The sequence below is a fragment of the Pectinophora gossypiella genome, chromosome 20 (assembly GCF_024362695.1).
Source record: "Pectinophora gossypiella chromosome 20, ilPecGoss1.1, whole genome shotgun sequence".
Lineage (NCBI taxonomy): Eukaryota > Metazoa > Arthropoda > Insecta > Lepidoptera > Gelechiidae > Pectinophora > Pectinophora gossypiella.
Window position 1 is genome coordinate 2,938,629 of NC_065423.1, and position 23,771 is coordinate 2,962,399.

The 23,771-nt window shown below is 36.7% G+C and overlaps 1 protein-coding gene across 5 annotated transcripts in view; it reads right to left on the bottom strand.

Moving 5' to 3' along the window:
* Positions 1-23,771, bottom strand: part of LOC126375855 (uncharacterized) — a 226,284-nt gene that overhangs the window by 53,236 nt on the left and 149,277 nt on the right. For all 5 annotated transcript variants that reach the window (XM_050022905.1, XM_050022904.1, XM_050022906.1 and 2 more), the window contains exons 2-4: positions 10,153-10,310; positions 1,956-2,097; positions 614-811 (exon numbers count right to left, since the gene is read on the bottom strand). In XM_050022905.1, coding sequence (XP_049878862.1) covers positions 614-811; positions 1,956-2,097; positions 10,153-10,310 — 498 coding nt within the window. The remainder of the gene's footprint in view (positions 1-613; positions 812-1,955; positions 2,098-10,152; positions 10,311-23,771) is intronic.

Below are 23,771 nucleotides of genomic sequence, written 5' to 3' on the forward strand. Positions count from 1 at the left end.
AAATTGTTTGACGACTAGATGCATTCATGCATAATATTGGCTATACGCTAAACTTTTTATACGACATAATGTAGGTAATAGACATTTTTGAAGAGCATCGAAAGCAAGAACAAGACGTAGTCAAGTCGTAGTCGTAGTCTTTGAAAATCTAAATGTACTTAAGTAATTCTTTGAATACCTTTTGTATTAAAAATTTTGGTACTCTTTGGGAACTTCTCTAACATTTTAAATAAACCTCTAAAAATAAAGTCTTTTTTAAACGCCGCTGCTCTGCCGACGCGACACATTTTAGAATAGAATAAGTTAAGGGATTTGTTTTAAGGCGAGTCACCGGAGCAGAAGCGTTGAAATACTGATTGCAAGATCAAATGGTTTTGATATTTACAATTGAATAACGGTATTGAAAATAATACACGATTTATTTTAGGATGTTGTCTAAGGAATATGCTTATTTGGTACACAATAGGATGTATTATATAAAAGCGCGCGAAGTGCGGGACCCGCGGGCGTCCTCCCACACTTCACTATTGAAATGCCTCGCCTTCTTAAAAAGCCGTACGATTATCGCACACCTACACTGCACGCCCTTAGGTTTATCTACTTCACAACTAACCTGTAGCTCAGGGAAGCTCTGCCTGACGATCAGCGTCCACAGATTATACAGCACACAGAGGGTGATGAGCCAGAGCCAGTAGAAGTAGAAGTTTTCATCAGGGTTCACCACTGTCCTCGGGGCTCGCACTTTCCGCCGTCTCGTCCTGTTGCTTGACTTGTGGTCACCTGTCGCACCTTCCGATCCTGTGTCTTCCACCTGATGAGAAAAAGCAATTGTATAGATAGGGCCCTTGTATAGTATCATAGGATTCCCATTTTTAATTCCGCTGTTCTATTTTATACTTCTAATTTCTATTTTATATTTTTGAATTCTAAAATACCTATGCTTAATTTTTTTTAAATGCGTATAATATACGTCCAATGCAGATATATATGCAAATAATTTTCATATATCTGTAGATATTACTCTAAACAAAGATAAAATTGTGCTTAAATATACTGATTCATTTTCTACCTACAAAAGCTCATATTCTTGCTACATCTACTATACACACCGGACTAGCCCAACCTTTCTCTAAATTGCAAATTATTCTATCAGGCTCATTCGCTATGTCTGTAAAAATATATAATAAGATTCCGAAAGCCTTGCAAGACATCACCGATTTAAAAATTTCAAAAGATTTTTTATTTATTACTGTTTGAAGTGAAACGTGGACTATGACACAGAGAGACAGAGAGAGGTTGGAAGCTTTTGAGATGTGGTGTTGGCGAAGGATGGAGGGTATAAGCTGGACTGAAATGGTGTCAAATGAAAAAGTGCTGGAAAGAGTTGAAGAAAAGAGAACCATATTGAAGACTATAGAGAACCGGAGAGGAAATATGATTGGCCACCTGATACCACACGATTCATTTATAACAAACATTATAGAAGGAAAAATTGAAGGGAAGAGAGGAAGGGGTAGACCTAGGATAACATTTATGAAACAAATAAAAGAGAAGGTGCAGGTCGTGTCGTATCGGGAGGTGAAGGTTTTGGCGGGAAGAAGAGAGGAATGGCGGTTACTCCACCGACAAGAGCGCAGCTCTTAAATAGAAAGAGAGAGACTGCTTTAAGCAAAACAGTATCTAATTGACAAAAGCTTTTATACTCTGCCGGAGTTTTTTAATGATAAGTAGTTTTCGTTTAAGTTACTTTTATGTGAAAATTAAGTATTTATTTTAATTTATTATATTTAAGCCTAAAAAATATGAAACTGTAACTCTATTTTAAATAGCTTGCCCAATCTGGGTCCATGTGTTACTCACCTTATGTTAGCAGCCTTCTACAATGTGGAATGCAATAAATGATATGAGTATTACGAACTATAAACCAGTGTGCAGTCGTAAAGATGATGTCTTACCGTTTCTTGTGTCTCTGGTATTTGTCTCGTGGAGAACCTCTTCAGAAATGAGTCTTCCCTCTTCAATGGCGGCTTTTTTTGAATAGCAGAACTCAACTGCACCGTTGTGCGAAGCTTCATCCATCTTTGGTTCGACTTTGTTCTGCATTGCAACAACAAATGTTAGTAACACGCCTTGTTATACAAAAAATAAAAACGCAAAGGGACGTAAGCAAAAGGCCATGCTTCAAGTACTCAGAGGTCAGAAAGTTCTAAACGTCAAGAATTATTCAATTTAAAAGTTTCGTCTAACAAGTCTAAGGAAATGTTTTCATTAACAGAATGTTAACAAGATTCAATTTTGAGAGTTGAAATTGCTTTGGAAGAGTCAACTACTAAGACAGATTAATTGCATGTTTTAAGATAAAAATGTTTTTATTTTATTTATTCCAGTATTAATTTTACTTAGAACTGAAAATGCTTTAATTAAGTACTTTAATTTACACGTGCAAACAAATATCTACCGTTTTACATGCGGCATCGCAATACTAGGTAAACAAAAATTCAATGCCATAGAGAAAAGTAGGTATGTCTGTAGAGTGAGATATCAGTGAGTCTTATCTATGAAACCACGAATCTAAAACTAGTTCTAATATTTCTAAAAGTGGAATCAAGATTTCAAAAAATCTAAATTCTATAATCGAAACTTTTACAGATGCAGAAACGAATACACATTTAACACGATTTGATTTCCCAAGTGAAGGTTAGAAAGTCCAAAGTGATCTAGTAGAGGCACAATATTCACAAGAAAACACACAAAATCCAGTGATGTTTAAATACCATTCCCGAAGTCCTAACACAGACGAAGGTACACAGTAGTGGGAAATCATAAACAAAAAGGTACACAAACTTGACAACGACGGTGGCAGGTTACGGCGAACCTTTTTATTTTCCTGAGAGCCTGGTAGTAGGCCATGACGGCTTGGACGTGTCTCCACTTATGTCCGCGTTTGTCGGAGTCTGACTCCGGCTTCTCAGTGTCAGGCATGCTCTGCGTGGACAAGCGTGACCCTGACCAGTGCGAAGCAATGATCGGTCGCCTATAAAGGGATGTTTAGTGTTATCGAGGCAGTGTACTGACTAGTGTAGCCCTACTGAGAGTTCAACGCACGCTTTGGTCAATTTTATAACTCTCGCATTTCTATCAAACATTAATATTGTCACATCTATTTATAAAAAGTCGTATGCGTCAAAACTGTTGACTCTGTTTTCAAATTTCTCTGCGACTTCAAACTGACTTAAGACTTAAATGTTGTATCTTGTTATAAAATATCAGAACTATAAGAAAATTCGTAGCTGTCTTTATTACTTTCAGAACATTACCTACAGTGCTTTAGGCTAAGCAATCATCTCTCAAAGAAGGTAATGCTTTGTTAACTATCTAGTCTAATAGAAGAGCGTCTATTGGGAATATTACAGCTAAAAGATCGTTCTCTACAAGGCATTTAATATCTTTTCTCTATGTTTTAGTATTACCAAAGCGCGCAGAACTCTTGTTTTCGAATGGGACTTCACAACTTTACATGCACAATATAATAAATAATATCAGCCTCACTAATTCGTTCACGGACACATAACGTGTGGTCTTAGCAATACTGGTGTCTATCGTCAGCTGTGCAGGGTCGTGTACTATACAACTATGCGTTATGCACATACTCTGTGGTAGGCGAGGGCTCCAATTACTTAATCAGTTCAGATATGCATTTTGGTGTTTGAATGACGTACGGAATTGCTAACATTAGATAAACAAATGAGAAGCTTTTTAAAACTGTAATTAATAAGAATTCCCACAAAATTTGTCACAGATCAATTCTTATATGTAATAAAAAGAATCAGACAAAATTTTAGTTTCAATTGTCCTTTTTGTCTGTTTGACGTTTACACTTGCCATCAACGATAGAGATTCCGTACGCGATTCGTCAACAGCGGTCGCTATCGTACGTAATCGGTCGTGCTCGCTAGGTCTAAGCGATCGAAGCGAATATCCTGCCCACTTACATGTCATCATGTTTGTTCTGATTTGAGGAGAATGGCGAAATCTTGCTCAACAATCTAAATACGGGAAAACAGCTCTTAATATCCAGAAAAATACATAAACAGAAAGACAGGACTCTAATTCACGCCATTTTTCCTGTCTTGTACAATAAACGGTCTATTTACGTCACTCTGCTGGACAATAGCCATTCATTGGTAATCAGTAGGTTGCATTATTAAGATATTTGGGTTATTAAGCAACCTGAGACATAACAATAAGAGGTTGTTCAACTTAGCTATGGAGCTCGCCGTTGGTTTATTGGAACTATTTTCTTCAGAAACCTAAGTCATATTATCAATTGTATTTAAAAAGAGAACCTTCTTTCTTTATAACGTTTCTGATAGAAAAGTTAATTAAGAAAGAAAAATTTTCACTCTTTGTAATTGACATTGTTGCAAAGATCTGTGAAAGTCTGTTACACTTCCTTCGGAGTGATATTTATACCTACTTACGATTAAATTCGTAATGTAAATAATAATTATAAATAATCCTATGTGTATCTAGGCTGATGATGATTTATTCATGTCCCTTAAATTATGATTAAGAGTGGTGAAAATGTTTGTATGATTGAATATGTTTGAATATAATGTGAAATAGGTAAATGAAGATAATTGTACTGAGGGATAGTCTGTCCTAGACCTATGTATGATTGATTCACAGGATTAACCAGTTCGTTTTGCTCCTTCGAGTTCGAGTGGCTCAGCAGCTTTTATCTGAATTGTACTTACGCGTATTAAGGCCACAGATACTTTACTAAAATTTACCTGAGCATTAGCACAGCGCGTTGACATATCATTAATTTATGTGATAAGTTAGTACCTTCTTAATTAAGTATTAACGTTCAAGTAAGTATTTGAAATTCGACCGTAATTCGTTACCATTTCTTGTATTAGTATGTGAACATAAATTTGATGTTTCTCTACCCTAAGAGGTACTTATTTACACATTTTTATCTCTCTGTACTACTTCATAAGAACTTTTTAGCTATAACAAATCTAGATTCCTCAGTCGCAATGTGGATATTTGTTCTTAAGTGGGATGGAAATTTTATTCAAAAATAGATTAGATATTAGCAAACGAGTTCGTTTCTTCATAAATAGATTATAAGCAATGGAGTTCTAGATTAGGTATATTATTATTATTAGCCCATAAAAACCCAGGTACCAGGCAGACATGAGTTGCTAACACGTCTCAGGACGGAAGTTTGGGCCACGTGTTTCCCTATTCTAGCAATTCGACGTCGCAAACAGTCATTAGATAGAGTTGGCCGGAAAAGTTCTTTTGAAAAAAAAATCGGAGCCAGAGTCAATTAGTTCATTGTTCTTTTTTATATTGTTTATTAGGCTGATTAGCCCCATAGTAATAATAGGTAGAGTTAATTTTACAATAGGTATTGAATATAAACAAGTTTGGATTTAGAATGCACTTCATTTGAAGCTTACGCGGCATCCCGTAATTATGGAACTTGCAACAGTGTTAAAATATAGGGAGTCTCATATACCTGGTTTTAACGCGGTAAGAACCCGGTATTATGTGTTTTAGAAGGCTATTAAAAAAAAAACGAATAAATATTTATTTATTTTATTTTTTAGAATGCAATGTTACAAATGAGTACGTTATACATAAACATTGTAATCATCTATAGCGTTTGTAGCATAGCATTGATTACAAATTATGTGATGTGTTCGCTGATAGATGGTGGAGTGTATGGAGAAAGTGTTTGGCTTTTTGCGAAAAGATTTACTAATGATATAATGTTTTATTTTTTTCTATTATTCTTTTTATTTAATTATTTTTTTTATATAAGTAATTGTATTTTTTTTGTTTTTCATGTTATTTATAGTCTAATTTTTCTTTTTGTTTATTTTTTCATTCATTGTTTTTATATTGTTTTCTCCCCATACAGCGCATTGGGTTACACTGTAATATTAATATGTACTTATGTGTTAAAAAATAAAGAAAGTATAAACATTGTAATCATTTGTAACATAGCATTTTGCGACTTTAAAAACTATATCTGATACACTTTCTAATAGTATGATTAAGACTACATTGTCTTGCTTGATATTAAATAAATCAAATTAAAATCTTTCTCATGGAAATTTGTACTTACAAGTCATATACCTACCAGGATCTTAGAAATTAGAAGTACTCTTTATTAGCCGAAATCAAAATCTCTTGAAACGATTTAAAATACCTCGTACAAAAAACATCTCAAGTACCTGGACGGTATAAGTAGGACAGTAAGTATGTTTAAGGCAGATGAGGAAATTGAACAGGAAACCAGACCTTGATGAAGTTTGTAAGTAAGTAATCAAAAACATTTCCTTCATATCTTTTTACGTAACAACCAATGTTATATTATCGCACTTGGCGAAAAATATCAACATAAATATCCTCTGATAAGAGTTTCATAATTGGGTACATACCTCGCCTCGAATAACCGACTTATTAAAAAAAAAAATCAAACAATACGCTCACGCCCATATTGCCAATTGGGCTAGGCAGAGGTACATCTATCGCAAAATAAACAAAGTACCCACCTTTTACCGAGCTTTAAAAAAATGATCAAGCTTCACAACGGACAGCGTCTAACTTCCTAAAATCAAAAATCATAAAATAAATAAATAATAATTACAATTAGATGGATTATAAAAGATAACGAATACAGTAGGAAATAAAAGCAACAGATAGATTTACTTCTTCTTCTTCTATCGCGTGGGTTGTGAGGTGGATTACCAACCCCATCAACCGTGGTGTCAGGGTCACTATTGAGTCGCCAAAGGCCCCTGACATGGCTCATGTAACGACTACTTACTTACATCAGTAAGTAGTAACCGGGACCAACAGCTTAACGTGCCTACCAAAGCATGGATCATCTTACTTTCGGACAATCAGGTGATCAGCCTGTAATGTATTGTCCTAATCAAACTAGGGACCACAAAGTATTTATTGTGATATGTCCCCACGGGGAATCGAACCCGGGACCTCCGGATCGTGAGCCCAACGCTCAACCACTGGACCATGGAGGTCGTTAGTTGAACTAGTGACCTTAGGATATCGTCGGTATAATAATAACTACAAGCATATGCCAATAGCAGGCCACTCCGAGAATAACTTGAATCAATACCCGCTGTCTCAGAAACTGCCTGAACTTATAAGCGATGGATTTATCACTAAACTACCGGCCCATTCCCGGCTTCGCACGAGTGAACATATTTTTTAAGAGCATATTTATTGGGTCCCCAGTCTATGTTACTCAGGGATAATTCAAATATAAATTATTTTATTGCATCAAAATAAAAGGAAATTGAAAATAATTTAAAAAAAGAACACTAAAATTTTCATGAATTCAACGATAGAAAATTATATTTTATCAAACTCAAAATCATGATCTGAATCATCCCCTCAGTATTCTTCAAATTTATTCTTCTAATTTATTCTTCTAATTTTTTATTATGAATGTAAACCTTGAACAGTATCTATCACGTTGGTCGAAAAGAAATCTCGGTGAAGCGTGAGTGCTTAGTTCATCTTGCGATGGGTGCACCTCTGACTAGTCCATTCGGAATATAGACGTAAGCTTATGTTATGTATAAAGTGTTAAACGAACCTGAATAAAGAAGTTTTCAAAGTCTGATTGCCAAGAATAGTTCGAAAAACAAACAAAATTAGCTGCTGGTCGTCTGTCCGCTTTTACATTTCTACTTCGGATATGAGCAAGTTCAGTTCCGAAATTAGGTAACTTTATTCGGGCTGGTCGATTGTTTTTACGAAAAGCGAATTATGGCTTTGATACCGAGTTATCGAACGTTACCCTCTACGGCGAGTCTCTTTATAGCGAATAGCTCTACGTTGCGTCTTTCATAATTATGTTTGTAAAGTTCAAAAAACAATAACAGACTTTCCAGACTACGTTTCCAAAAAAAAAAAAAACATAATAATATAGATGGCGCTGTATTGCCTTCTAATTTCATGGATTTCAGAGATATTATTATGCATCTTATATCTTTTTTTGTGCATAAAATGATGACCCCTGATAATATGCCCGTATTATTCTGATCAAAATATAGACGCAATATAATTCTTTGCCATATCTGATCCAAATATCAAGCAACATTTATTTTTAATTAAAACACATAATAACGGGTTCTTACCGCGGGATGTCATCCCGTGATCATGGCACTTGCAACAGTGTCGAAATATCGGGAGTCTCATATCCCCATTTAAACGCGGTAAGAACCCGTTATTATGTGTTTTAATTATGATAATAACCGCGTAAACTTAAAACAATTTATAACATTTATTTTTATATACGATTTTGCCACTACATTATATTTTTTAATAATTATGTACCCGAGCAATGAGGGAGTATGTATTTATCACGTTGAAGTTATATAGCGCCAACTATTTTTTTTGGAGGTCGTGGTCTCGAAAGTTCCCCATTATAAGTTCAGTACCGGGTTCGAGCCGGCGCTCCCCGTTTGAGAAACAAGCCTGTAAACCACAGGACCACATTCACTTTACAAATAATAATAATTATAATATTTTTTTATTTATTTTATTTTGAATTTTGTTTATTTGTTTTAGTTTTATTTAATTTTATTTTTGTTTTTGTTTCATATTTTTGTTCTGTAACTGTTTTGTTTATGGTGTGAATATTTTTTTTTTTAATAAGGCTTTACAAATAATCTCATATTAAGTTTGCGCCTATTTCGTGTCTAACGAAGTAAACATTCTATTTCAAGTTTTCTTGTATTGAGTAGGTTAACTGGACGTCAATTACTTACTTTAATATACATATTTGTGTCTTCAAATTGATACTAGATCTTCAGTAATAAATGGGAAACCATCATCATTACTCTAATAGAAATCCTTGGGTATAATCTAGTAATAAATCTAGAAGGGTCCAGTCAATAGAGTGATTGGTCTCAGGCCTTCCGATTAATTTACTGAATTTATCTGCCTAATGGATGCTTTCTGTCTTTAGATTTTGTGGACTATAATTGACTACGAGTGGTTTACATTTATTTATCAACTGTTGTGTGTGACTGGAAAAATAATATTAAATAATCCACTAGAAGAACCGAACACTGGCAACCCTAACAGCGACCACAGCGCCAGTGCCTGCTATGTTAGACCTGGACTATGCGACATTCACGACCAGGAAACCTCGCGAAACTCCGAGAAAATTGTTGGAAGATATTAGAAATAACAATTGGCCCAGTTATGTTACTTAACTAAAATAACAGTAAAAAAATTCATATACAGCTTCATGTTAGTGATATCGTAACGAATATTGAGGGAGGTGATTCAAGACTATGATTCTGAGTTAATATCAAGTGTAATATTCCATCTAAAAATAAAGAATTGAAAATAATTAAAAAAACAACACAAAAAAGATATACGCGACGCAAAATTCCACTTGATAACTACTCAAAATCATGGTCTGAATCATCCCTCTCAGTATTCGTAAGATGTCACTAACACCCTGTATACTTAAGTTGCTACCCATTTTGCTTCTTTTTATTTTGATCAGAATAATAATGGGTGGAAGAAGTGTTGTGCTTGGGTGTTACAATAACAAGAGTCATCATTTATACCCAAAAACAAAGATAAAAGATGCATAAGCCTGTTATCCATGAAATTAGAAGGTTAAACGAAGGCAACATTTTACAGCGCCATCTTTATTTTTTTTTGGGAACGTGGTCTGGAAAGTTCGAGAACATTTTTACTTATGATTATAAATATTATGAACCTACTCCTAAACTAACTTCAATTCACATTACACAGTGTAAAAAAAATAACCTTTACCCGTAATCACGAATTATACTGTCATCTAGAATTACAGTAATCATAATCCACTCTTTAGCAACAACCATTATTCTTCTGTTATCATACCTAATCGTAATCGCACGGTAATTCTAACGTCTCTGTAACCATAATCGACTCGTTAGCAGTAGTAATTATTCTACTGTTATCATACTTAATCATAATCATACGGTAATCCTAACCTCTCTGTAATCATAATCAAATCTTCCGCCATAATCTTTATTCTACAATAATTATAATTATTCGGTAATCCTAACCTCTCCGTCATCATAATTAGAAGATAATCCTCACCTTTGTCCTGGGCTTTTGCTTTCGGAACTGGCGTTGTTGCTGGAGTCATCATCTTCCTCTCTGGAAGTGGCTGCAGAGAGGACTCGGGAGGACCCTGCGTTGACCTCGCTGCCATCATTGTCCTCACCCTCTGATGTTCTGCTGGTACCCTCTTCCGCCTGTGAAAGCGAATTGGACTTGTTGGTATGGTTCAGATATTTGAGTTGGAAAATGTTGTTTTTTTAAAGAAAACGCTTCGGTTAATTGTGGGGAGGCCTGTGCCCAGCAGTGGGGCGTATATAGGTAGTTTATATTTTATTTTTATTGCAGATTTTAATAATTTATTTTTAATTTAAAATAGTATGGTATATACATTTTAGTTCTACATTTAATAAATTCATTCGGTCAGTCATGTAAGTAAGTTATATTTTTCTTTGAGTACGTATTAGAAATGTGGGTAGCAACATAATATGTATACTAATTTCATGATTGATCAGAATGTCGAACAAAGTAAGTAAGTGATTAATCATGATATTTATACATATTTCATAAATATATTCATCTAATCAGTACGTATTATCCCATTGATTTGCATTATTTATACAAGTAAAACATTCGCTACAAATAGATTTGAAACCTGAATATGTAGATTTGACCCAAATGCTTTGAAAGCGTATTTTAATTTAGAGCTTGGTTCAATGACATCCTATAGACAAATAGACTCATATTCACTAAGGAGGTTTTTTAAAACAGTGTCCGAACCGTGTGGTAAATACGTGTACAGTCATGAGCAATATGATGTACCCACTTAAGGACTCTGTCGCACTAACATATTTGACATTTAGTGAGACTTACAGTTCCATTTGTCAAAAAAGATAATGTGACATGGTACCAAAGTGTATACATTATTAATGCTCGTGACCGTACATTAAGTTATGTAGATAGTACAAGTTCGGTCCCTTGAAATTAAGATGTTATGGCTGTTTAAATAAAGAGCAATATCGGTCGTACAGTCATGAGCAATATCATGTACCCACTTTAGAACCCTGTCGCATTATCATATTTGACATTTAATGAGACTGACGGTTTCATTTGTCAAAAAAGTTAATATGACATGGTTTCAAAGTGTATACATATTAGTGCTCGTGGCCATAGAGTGTCTTTACACGCCGTTGCTTGTGACAAGATGCGCCTCGGACACTATTTTACAGGGATTGGTTGTCTATTTGTCATACGAGGTCTATGAGTTGGTTGTAAATATTCATTTATCACTTATATCATGCAGTTTTCATAACATGCTGGATTCGTGCATTTGAAGTGGTGGCTATAGTGCATTTCATTTGCAACCTTTTGGTGAATTAAAACATAAGTTATTCAGTGTGCAGTGTTTTTGGCCAAGGTTCTGCTTCAAGCTGGTGACATTTTGAATGTATTTTCGTCATATTAAACAGAATGTCTACAGTTCAGTACAGTGAGGAACTTTCCAGGCCATGGTCTCTAATGAAAATTATAGATGGCGCTGTATAAAGTTGCCTTCGTTTAACCGTCTATGTTATGTATTCCTAACACTACACTATCAAATACCTTCACGAAGCCACTGACACTGAAAATGTCGTAAGCGTGGCCAACTATTGGTCAGCAAAAATTTAGTATCGATCGCCATCGACTCGCAAAGAAGATGTAATCCTATCTAGAAACCTGGTAAACTTACTGGGATCGTCTTTTGAATGTTATACCTTATTTATATTATACACAATGATAGTAGTTGTTGCCAATATGTACATATTTTTAATTTGATAGATACTTAGTACTAATTATTTCAGATTCAAATATTTGAAATAGTTTTTTTTTGATCCATGACCCTGCGACAATCATAGTCATGAATCGTCTGAAACAGACGTACGAGGACTATGTTATAATTTTAATACAGATGAAACACCTAAAATAAACTTACCTGTATTCTTATAAGAGGAATCAACTCTTCCATGTTTTTGCGCATTTTGACTTGTTTTAACAATTCCTTATTTATTAAAAAAAATAAGTGCACTTTTCAATATAATATTCTTTAATTTATTTAATTAAATAATTTAAAATTAAAATAATTATTATTCCTGGATTATAAATGAAGAATAGACATATTATTTGTTACAGGAATTTACATTTTAAATAACAACAGTAATAATTATATTAATAATTATTATATTAAGCTATTAGCTTCGAAATGATTCACTGAAAGCCATGATTTCACTAATAATAAATTATTTATACCAACAAATTAAACAGTTATTTGCCTAATTCAAAAGGAAATATGGAGAACACAGAACTAGACATTTAAAAGGTTTATTATACAATGTAAATTATTATATTTAATAGTAATAATAGGCTAAAATAGTACATTTAGCAGTAGGTAGCAAGGTCTAACTAAAATAGCGTGTAAGTACTTAATTATTACGTAAAGCGTAGTTAAAAACGTGCAATTATAATATATTATATATATTATTCTATTTTCATATACAAACAAAATAATTTTCAAGTAAAGATTAACGTGGACAGAAAGAGTTACTAATGAAAAAGTGCTAGTAAGAGTAAGGGGAAAGACAAATATGAGAGTTATTGAGGACAGAAGAGGGAAGATGATGTGAAACTTAATAAGATACGACGAATTTATTAAAAACACCTTTTTTTGACGTGACTTATTGTAGATTTGCCGCAGATGGCATTAACTACTTGGCCGGACAAATGGGGAGCGCTGAAGGCTCTCACCCGGTACAACGTTTAAGACAACAGCCTGAGGGTGCCCAGTTGGGCGCGAACCTCGGCTCAGGGCGTCGTCTGAGAGGAAAAATATTTGAAAGAATTAATCGACCCTAGTGGGTCGATAGCGATAAGCGCTGAATGAGGGAAATCGTCGACCACGCCGGCGGGGTCGGTATCGGGGACCTGAAGTGTTTGGTGTCGCGAGCTGATTGGCTGCCTCTATGGCTAGAGTAATCGGGTCGTCGGGATCGTATATTAAAAACATCATAAAAGCGACGGTAGAAGGAAAAAGAGAAAGGGGAACAAGAGCTTAGATGGAACAAATTAAAGAGAAAGTGAACGTCGTGTCTTATAAGGAAGTCAAAGTATTGGCCTTTGATAGACAAGAATGGAGAATACGACACCGACAAGAGCGTGGCTCTTAAATAAATGATGATAACTATCTCTACCTATGTATATGTCTCAGCGCTTCCATAACCACGACTAAGATACCAAAAAGATAATATGCCAGAACATCGATCAATTGTTAGGAACTTATATATTCAAGACATCATACCGAAAACATTGGGGGATGTATCATCATCATCAGCACATTATCCCCACTGCTGGGGAACGGGCCTTCCCTATGGATGGATAGGGAGAACGGGCCTTAAACCATCACGGGGGCCCAGTGCGGATTGATGGTTATGAACGACTGCAAATGCAGCCGGGACCAACGGCTTAACGTGCCTTCCGAAGCATGGAGGAGCTCGAGATAAAAACATTTTTTTTTGTGGTAAAAGGGATGTATATCAGCAATAAAAATGTCTAATCAGGATCCGAACCCGGACCTTTAAATCTAACAGCCGTCATCAATACAACCGATTAGCAATCTGTAATACTAATATAACTTATCACTTCTGTTTGTTCACGACTTATAATATACATAATATTGAATTTCGGCTTAACTTGTACGAAATACGATTACATCCGATCAGTGAGCAACCAATGACGCGTAAACCTTGTAATATCTTTGAATAACATCGTTGATTGTGTGCTACAGAAACATATTATACGTCAATGTTGTATGTATTTTAGGTTCAAGATTTTTATACAGGGTGTTAAGTGACATCAGCTTCGTGGTTCACGCCGCGACTTGTGCTGAGTGAGGCCCTTTTATCTCAGGACGTCCACCACCACCTTACGGTCATTTCGACAAACATCCGTCTTGCTTTTTTGTAATTGTTTTAGTGGAAATTTGATATGATGTTGTTGTCTTTTTTTGTGTGTGTGGCGTCCTTTTATAATACCTAAACTTTTTCTAATTAAAGCACATAATAACGGGTTCTTACCGCGTTTTAATGGGGATATGAGACTCCCGATATTTCGACACTGTTGCAAGTGTCACGGGAGTCTCATATCCTCATTAAAACGCGGTAAGAACCCGTTATTATGTGCTTTAATTATGATAATGGCCCCGATTCCTGCAGACACCGCCTAATTTTATTTTAAGTTATATCCGTCATTTTCATATCCGTCGAAAAGGAAAGGGACGGATGATTCACAGCTCATAACACAGCTCTTAATTTTAGGAAGAATGAGTAAATGAATGAATAACCCGGGCGAATCAAAAGGTACCTCGCTGGTATGCAATTCGTTTGACGTGCTGTCTACTTAACTGTGTCGGGCTATTGACGGATGTAAAATTTTTAGACGGTTGGTTTAGATTTGTGCTTAAAATTGACGTGTGTTCCATTAATTTTATGCTTGTCGATTACCCGTCCCTTTCCTTTTCGGCGGATAAGAAAATGACAGATATAACTTAAAATAAAATTAGATGGTATTTACAGGAATTAGCACCATTATCCGCGTAAACTTAAAACAATGTATAAACTTTTTCTATTCTATTCTATTCTACATCATCTACATACGGCCTCCGAGGTCCAGTGGTTTGAGCGTTGAGCTCACGATCCGAAGGTTCAAATCCCGATGGGGATAAATCACGAAAATCACTTTGTGATCCCTAGTTTGGTTATAGGACATTACAGACTGATCACCTGATTGTTCGAAAGAAAGATGATCCGTGCTTCGGAAGGCAAGTTAAGCCATTGGTTCCGATTACTACTTACTGATGTAAGGTAGTAGTCGTTACATGAGCCATGTCAGGGGCCTTCGGGTTTGGTAATACACCTCACAACCCACACGATAGAAGAAGTGACATCGTAACGAAAACTTTTGACCATAATTCTGAGTTGATATCAAGTGGAATTTTCCGTCGCTAGATTTCCGACTTTTTGTGTTTTTGTAAATTATTTTCAGTTCCATACTTTTCCGATGGAGAATTTACTTGATAATAACTCATAACTCAGAATCACAATGTGAATCATCCTCCTCAGTATTCGTTACGATGTCGTATAAATACTTGAATATTGACATTTGCGCCAATGATTAAACTTGTTTTTATGTGAGTGCAAGATGCGAAAGTGATAGGTTACGATCGTAGTAAGTAAGTGTAATTCCGTGCTATTTGCCTACCTCAACAGGAAAAAGTCGTGGTTTTATGTGTGTATGTGTACCAAAATACATACCACAGAAAGTCACTCATTTCACACCTGGGTAAGTTGATACCATGGAATTCCATTTGCTTCTGTCCTGACACACTTCTCTTGCTTCCTTCCTCCACATTCGTTAATCGTTATAAACACGCGCACAGGTTTGGAGTTGATCAAACTAACACAATATCGTTATTCGCGCAGTAGGCGCTTGCGATTATATTATGGTTTATATTTCGATCAACAATTTAATCCAAGTTTTTATCTGAATAGTAGCCAATGCCAGCAAACAGAAAATTTATAAGTAAAAATTAAAACATTTTCATAAATTTGAAAATGGAACTCAAAAGAAAATAGACGAAACATTTCATAGAGGACAACTTGATACAAATATTAGCACCAGACTATTTCGTAACATTCGCTTTTCCAATGTTCTCATCAGAGTAAAGTAGCGGAAACGTGAAATCGTAATTCAATTCCGCGCGTTTGATGTCGCTCCTGTAACGGATGACCGCCACTCCAGATGTTAATAAATACACAAATAAATAAAGCAAATAAGAGAACTAAATAAAGAATTTATTATTCGGCGAATGCGACGCAATTGGGGCAAATTGGAAGAATTTGTATTCTTTTATTGAATGGGCTGATGATAAAGAAACACAGCGTTTTTTCTAGCATGATAGGCTATTGTAACATAGGGTGGTAGCAACACCGTGCCGAATACTTAGGGGGATAAATCAGCTCATGATTCTGATTTTACATCAAGTGGAATTTTCAGTCGCCATGATTTTTTCGGCACGGTGTCACTAAAACACTGTAAAGGTAGTACTGATCACTTGTCATACTCAATAACTTTATACATTTAAACATATCTGTCTTAGGAATCCGTATCAAGAGTGGCTGCAAGTTGCCTCTTCATTACAACATTCAGTTTATGTAAGTATTCTAGGAATGTATGTGTATAAATCATGAAATAAGTACCAAATAATCATAACATAATAGTACATTTCCGATTTCTAATTGAGTCATATTTCGGAAACCGCAATGATCAACTGTTGACAAACATCGTTCAAAAACATGACGTAGAAATAATGAGCAGTGTTCGTTTAGAAATTCTTGTCCTGAAATTGCATGATTGACAATTAGTGCTTGTGTGTTTTAAGCTCTATACACACTGCGTTTTGGTCCTACTTGGCCGGACAAATTCGGAGCGCTGAAGGCTCTCACTCAACAGAACTGGGCACCCTCAGGCCTGTTGTCTTAAACTTTGTACTGGGTGAGAGCCTTGAGCGCTTCCCATTTGTCCGGCCAAGTAGTTAATGCCACCTGCGGCAAATCTACAATAAGTCACGTCAAAAAAAAAAAAGAATATGGTTCGATAACTTGGAATTAATGAAACCGCGCTGTATCGCGGCGAGATGTCTATAATGTGAAAAGTTAATGATTAGAATATTACTTACAAAAAAAAATTGTCCAGCCAAGTAGTTAATGCCAACTGAGGCAAACAAGTTACGTCAAAGAAACAATAATTCCTGTCCGTAGTATCGTCTCTGACGACGCCATGCATAATTCTAGTTGAGATTAGCCCACAATTAGTTTTAAGTATTCACGATGCACGTTTAACACAGATTCTTTATTAATGACAAGCTCAGAAAAATTATAGAAGATACCTGCTACACTACATTTTTTCTGTCACTTTTTGGGGTAGGTGACAAAATCGTTACTCAAAAACAGACTACGAACCGATCATTTGGCAACTAACTCCCGTCTACGTTTAATTCCTCTGAGCTGACAACACACGAATTTAATACCCATTACATTTGTTGGAAAGTAAAACGAAACGCCTTTGGCAGTAATTCGTGTGTTGTAGTTTGCAATATCGGAACGCAATAATAGATACGTCGGACATGTCAGTTTGAATGTGTCTCCCTCTAATTCACAGGTAGATTGACATTTCGCTGTTCCTCTCTCTCTCATACATATCGTCTGATATATATGTCACGGTAGTATTAGTATACGTTTTCTTTTTATAACTTTTGCTAATAAAGCTATTAATTACTCTGCAATCCTTGTTTATTTTCGCCCATAACCCTTCAGGTTATGGGCCCAGGGTGTAAATCCCTGTCGCGAGTTAATAGTTTTTGTATTTCGTGAAAAATAAAGTCAAAAATAGAACATAACCTCAAGTGCCGGTTCACGCAATCACGATGGCTACTAGCAACGACAAAAATTTGTTCCCGCTTGAAAAACTCAAAGGCATCCAGGACTATCACAACTGGAAATTTGCCATGAAGATGATATTGGTACACGAAGACTTATGGGAATGCGTGGAACCAACCTCAACCACAAAACCTGATGAGAAGAAGGACATGAAGGCATTAGCTAAAATATGTTTAGCGGTCCATTCATCAGCATATCCTCACGTACGTAATGCCACAGGGGCTAAAGTTGCTTGGGATAATTTGAAGAAGGCATATGAAGACAGAGGACTGTGCAGACGTCTGAGTCTGTTGCGTAGCCTCTTTGCCACTAAACTTGAGTCCAGCATGGAAACTTACTTGTCGACAGTTACAGAGATTGCCCAGCAACTAAGCGACATAGGATCTCCACTAGAAGATGACTTTGTAGCTGTGATCATATTGAGTGGTCTGCCGCAGGAGTATGACCCATTGATTATGGCGTTGGAAAACAACAACACAACCTTGTCGAGTGAAGTTGTCAAATCAAAACTACTACAGGAGTATCAGCGTCGTGATGACAAGGAAACGGTGAGCGCACTGATCATAAAGAAAACACTGAAATGTTTTAAGTGTAAGAAACCGGGACACGTGATGAGGAACTGTAATCAGAAACAAAATAAGAGTAAAGACAAAATGAAAATTGAGAAGTTTGATCAGTCCAAGGCTCTTATTTCTGCACTGTCAACGAATTTAAGAAGTGATGTTTGGTACGTGGACTCGGGGGCAACGAACCATATGTGTAATGATCGGACAGTTATGAGTGACTTTACATCAAGCAAAGTGTTAAAAGTGAGCGTAGCTAATGGTGACGAGTTGTTAACTGCAGGACAAGGAAGCGTAAAAATTACTTTAAAAGACTGCGTAAGGACTATAACTAATGTTCACTATGTTCCTAAGTTATCTCATAATTTGCTATCAGTAAGTGAGCTGACTCGTAAAGGATATAAAGTAATATTTAATAGTAAGATGTGTAAAGTATTTGATCGTAGTGAGATTCTGGCTACAGCCACATATACTAATGGCGTTTATCAGCTGGATACAATAGGGTTTGCACTAAGTTGTAGTTCACAGTCTAAGGGGAACACTAAGCCGAGTGTTCAGTCTCAGTGCTCTACAGAGGAGTCAGATACTGAGGAATGCTCGCAAGGTTCTGCAGAAGTCACAAAGGTCAGCCAGTGCCGGTCTCGGGAGACTCAAGAGGTGTGGCATCGACGTCTGGCGCATTTGAATTCCAGGAGTATGTACCTAATGAAATCAGGTATGGTCACTGGAATTAATTATGATGATAATAACTATCATTCATGTGAATCTTGTGTTAAGGGGAAGCAATCTAGACTGCCTTTTCCTAAAAAGGCGCAAAGTAGATCAAATGAGGTTTTGGGCCTTGTACACAGTGATTTGTGTGGTCCAATGCCATGTACATCTTATGGAGGATCTAGGTACTTCTTATTGTTTACAGACGACTTCACTAGGAGATCATTTGTTTATTTTCTGAAATCCAAAAGTCAGGTGTTAGAGCACTTCAAAAAAATTCAAAGTTCTGGTAGAGACACAGACAGGGATGAAAATAAAAATGTTGAGAAGTGACAATGGTCTTGAATATGTGAATAATCAATTTCAGGCTTATTTGGAGCAGCACGGGATCATTCATCAAAAGACCGTCCCGTACTCACCGGCCCAGAACGGAGTCAGTGAGAGAGCCAACAGGACAATTGTCGAGAAGGCCCGGTGTATGCTGCAGGATGCCGGTATGGATGATCGATATTGGGCTGAAGCTGTGCAGACAGCCGTGTATATAAAAAACCGGACACCAACAAAAGCCGTGATGGGAGCCACTCCACTAGAGAAATGGACGGGAAAGAAGGTAAATGTCAGTCACTTTAAAATATTTGGATGCAAGGCATATGCAATGATCCCACACAGGAAGAAATTGGATCCTAAGAGTAAACAATACACATTCATAGGTTATTGTGAGGAAACTAAAGGCTATAGGCTTGTAGACCCAGAGTGTCCTACAGCAGTGATAGTTGCTCGAGATGTTGTTTTCTTTGAAGATAAATTTAATTCAAAGGGCACAACAGGAGTAGAAAACGCAATGTTGCATATTGAAATTGGAGACCTGATTTCTCCTAAACTGTCAAAACCGACTATTGACAATGTAGCGCAACAATCGCCGAGCCAATTTAAAAGTGAGACAGAGTTATATGATGAGGATCAGTCAGAAACTGGACCTGATGATAGTAGTTTATCTGATGACTCATTATCTAACCCTTCAGGTTATGGGCCCAGCACGCTTCCACTGCGCCAAATTACACGAACAAACAACCAAACAACAAACATTAATTACACGAAAAATCTCAGAAACATTCTCCCCATCCGAGGCTTGAGATGGCAACCCCGAATGTTGTCGGAAGCAATCAGAAAGGGTAGATTTACAGCCATTAAGGAAACATAAACCACCATTAGTTGGAAGAATGGTCGTACTTGAACAAAAGCACAATTGTTGAAGCAAACTGCGGGAAAGCAATTAGATTCGCCGAGATGTGTGTCTTCCAAAGCGGTTTGGCTCTTCGTGTATATGCTCGCCTGGTACATTACATCACTCTCATTACATGCTTCTATGCTGTTCTGGGAGCATATAAAAAACATAGAACACGTTCAGCTGCTTCTCTTCCCGGGCATGTCGTAAAAACCGACAGAGGGATTGTGTCCTCTAACATGATGGACTAATGTTATGGGCGATAGGCTGATCCCTTATCACCATAAGGTTCATCATATCCATCTTTGGAATTCGTATCAACAGTGGCTGCAAGTTGTCTTTGATTACTTGTGGCTCTGCCCACCCCATTAGGGATTACGGGCGTGAGTTTATGTATGTATGTATGTATGTACATTACATCACGCACAAGTCAATAGTATGTGAGCGCAGTATCTCCCCAGCGTCATCCAGTTTCCACAGAGTCCGCTTACCTAACCTGAACATTTGTCATTTCCCTCTTTTTACCGACTTCAAAAAAGGACGAGGTTCTCAATTCGACCGTATATATTTTTTTTTATGTTTGTTCGGGCATAACTTCGTCGTATATGAACCGATTTCGATAATTATTTTTTTGTTTGAAAGGAGATATACCCAAGGAGGCCCATGTCAAGGAAGTCAGGGTCTGATGATGGCAGACCAGAGAAATCGAGGGGAATTTTCAAAAATCGTAGGGGCAATTATTTATTGCTTTTTAGTTTTGCGTTTGAAGTCAGTGCTTTTTTGTTAAAAATAATATTTTTACAGAAGCGACTGCCTGTCTGACCTTCTGACCCGTGAAGGGGAAACCAACCCAAAACGGGTTAGTATATTCATGTTTGGATCATAGATTGGTGAAGGAAAACATCGTAAGAAACCCGCATTCCCGCGAAATGCATTCGGTGGTATGTGACCTAACTTGCATTGGGCTCGTTTTCCCTTCGCGGGTTGGAAGGTCAGACTGGCAGTCGCTACTGTAGAAAACCGGACCTGTCAAATCTCCAGGTTAAATTAGCGGACCCTGTGAGAACTGGGATAATGCTAGGGGGAATTAGGAAATATAGAATAATCTCCAGCCCGCATCAATTCGTATCGTGCGCCGATCTTACGCTCTCTGGGTTTCTAATAAAGGAACCCATTTCCCATTAAAAAAGGTACTTACCTACTATCTATTTAACTATCTTCTTAATTATGCAAATAACAAAAACAAATTAAAAAACAACAAACTAAGATCATTTAATATTCCACTGGAGAATGAAGAACTACAAAGTAAGAAGATAAATTAATTGTAAGATAGCAATTAGAGTCGCTTGCTAGCTCGGTATGAAGGTATTTCAGAGCAGTATATGAACCTCTGTTTGTTTATTATCTCCTGGTACCTAGTACATAAAGGCTTCAAATATTTCTATGCTGATTTATTGAAAATATATTTTTATATCAAAAATTAAGTATTAAGTTGGTCGAAGCAGGGTACTTAGTCAATCTTGTGATGGATGTATTACCCGAATCGGGATATAGACTGAGTTCGGGGTATAGTGGGCTTATTACGACTTATTTAGCACTGTCTTCGAAATTAGGTAGGTACACCTATACATAGATAGCCTATATATGTCCCACTGCTGGGCACAGCCCTCCCCTCAATCAACCGGAGGGGGTATGGAGCATACTCCACCATATTATTATTAGATGTCATTGTTATACAAATAGGATCTTACGAATTTATTATTTTGTTTCATTTTAATAAGGAAGTTAGTTTCCAGGTCACGTTCCCTAAAACATATAGATGGCCCTGTATACTTAATATGTATACACTTTGAAACCATGTCACATTAACTTTTTTGAAAAATAAAACCGTAAGTCTCATTAAATGTCAAATAAGATAGTGCGACAGGGTTCTAAGGTGGGGAACATGGAACAAGACAGTTTGTCTTTCAAGATTCGACAAACATAAAAGAGTTAAAACGGTTATGTTGTCTTCTTCTATCGTGTGGGTTGTGAGGTGAATTACCAACCCCATCAACCCTGGTGTCAGGGTTACTATTGAGCCGCCAAACGCCCCTGACATGGCTCATGTAACGACTTCTAACTTACATCAGTAAGTAGTAAAAGGGACCAACGGCTTAACGTGCCTTCCGAAGTACGGATCATCTTACTTTCAGACAATCAGGTGATCAGCCTGTAATGTCCTAACCAAACTGGGGGTCACAAAGATGATTTTTGTGATATGTCCCCATCGGGATTCGAACCAGAGACCTCCGGATCGTGAGCTCTACGCTCAACCACTGGACCACAGAGGCCGTTATGTTGTGAAATCCATGGTATACAAATAAATTGAATTATAAGAAATCCCCTTGTAAACCTTCACGTTTACAAAGGTCATTCGATCTACCCACGCATATTTACAATAGATATAATGGAGTTTAAACTGAGAGCGACAGAGTTCAGATTGTTTTTCATCTACACGGGCCGTTTTTGTTCGGTACGTCGAAAATGTGATTCGACAGATTTTTGGGCGAATGTTTAACATTTCGCTAAAACAGTCTGTAGAGATTACCGCAGGAGATTTTGTAGATATTAACATAACAAATAATATAAGCTTACAATAATTATGTACCAGAGTAATAAGAAAATAGGTAATTATCAAATTGGAGATGTCCTTAGGTTTAATACGATCTACTCTGAACCGTCGTGCGCGTATGAAGCGATTGATGAATGTGGAGGAAGCAAGAGAAGTGTGTCAGGATCGAAGCAAATTGAATTCTATTGTCTCTGCCTACCCCGGTGGGAAATAGGCGTGAGTTTATGTATGTATGTATGTATGTATAATGAAGAGAAGAAGATGGCGACACAAAACAGCATCTATGCAACCCTCACCCACACCACGCCAAAAAGTAAACTATGACGTCAGAAGTTTTATGTCCTTTGCAGTATGTAGGTACTATCTACTACCACTCTTGGGTAATATAAGTATTGGATTATCCTCGAACGAATGGAAGTTTTCTCACAAATGCTATGTGACTAAAGAAGCTAGAGGTAAATCCATACTTGAGTTTTGAAGTATTCATTGCTACTAGTGCTATGAGTCGAGCGAAGGTACTTGAATCTACTTGAAACTGTAGATTAAAAACCTCATAGCTTTAGTACTGTTCACTTATACATACACGCACACACACTCACACACACCCTCCATCTCTAATTATATTTCTTAGCTTAAAACTTAAACAATATTAAACATGTCTACATATAATTAAAGTTAAGACATCCGGGAAGTACATCTGGAGCACTGGTGATCCCGAAACACAGGCTCTGGCCTATCTCGGGCGCCAGTCTCCACTCGTACGGTCACTAGCATTAATATGTATACACTTTGGTACCATGTCACATTAACTTTTTTGACAAATTGAACTGTAAGTCTCACTAAATATCAAATATGTTAGTGCGACAGAGTCCTAAAGTGGGTACATTATATTGCTCATGACTGTACATACCCTTCAATTGTGCATTATTTTATGTAACCCACCTGTACATTGTGGAGAACAAATAAAAAGATCTTTATTATGTTGACTTAGTTTGTTATTGGAAGTTATCGTGTTCTAA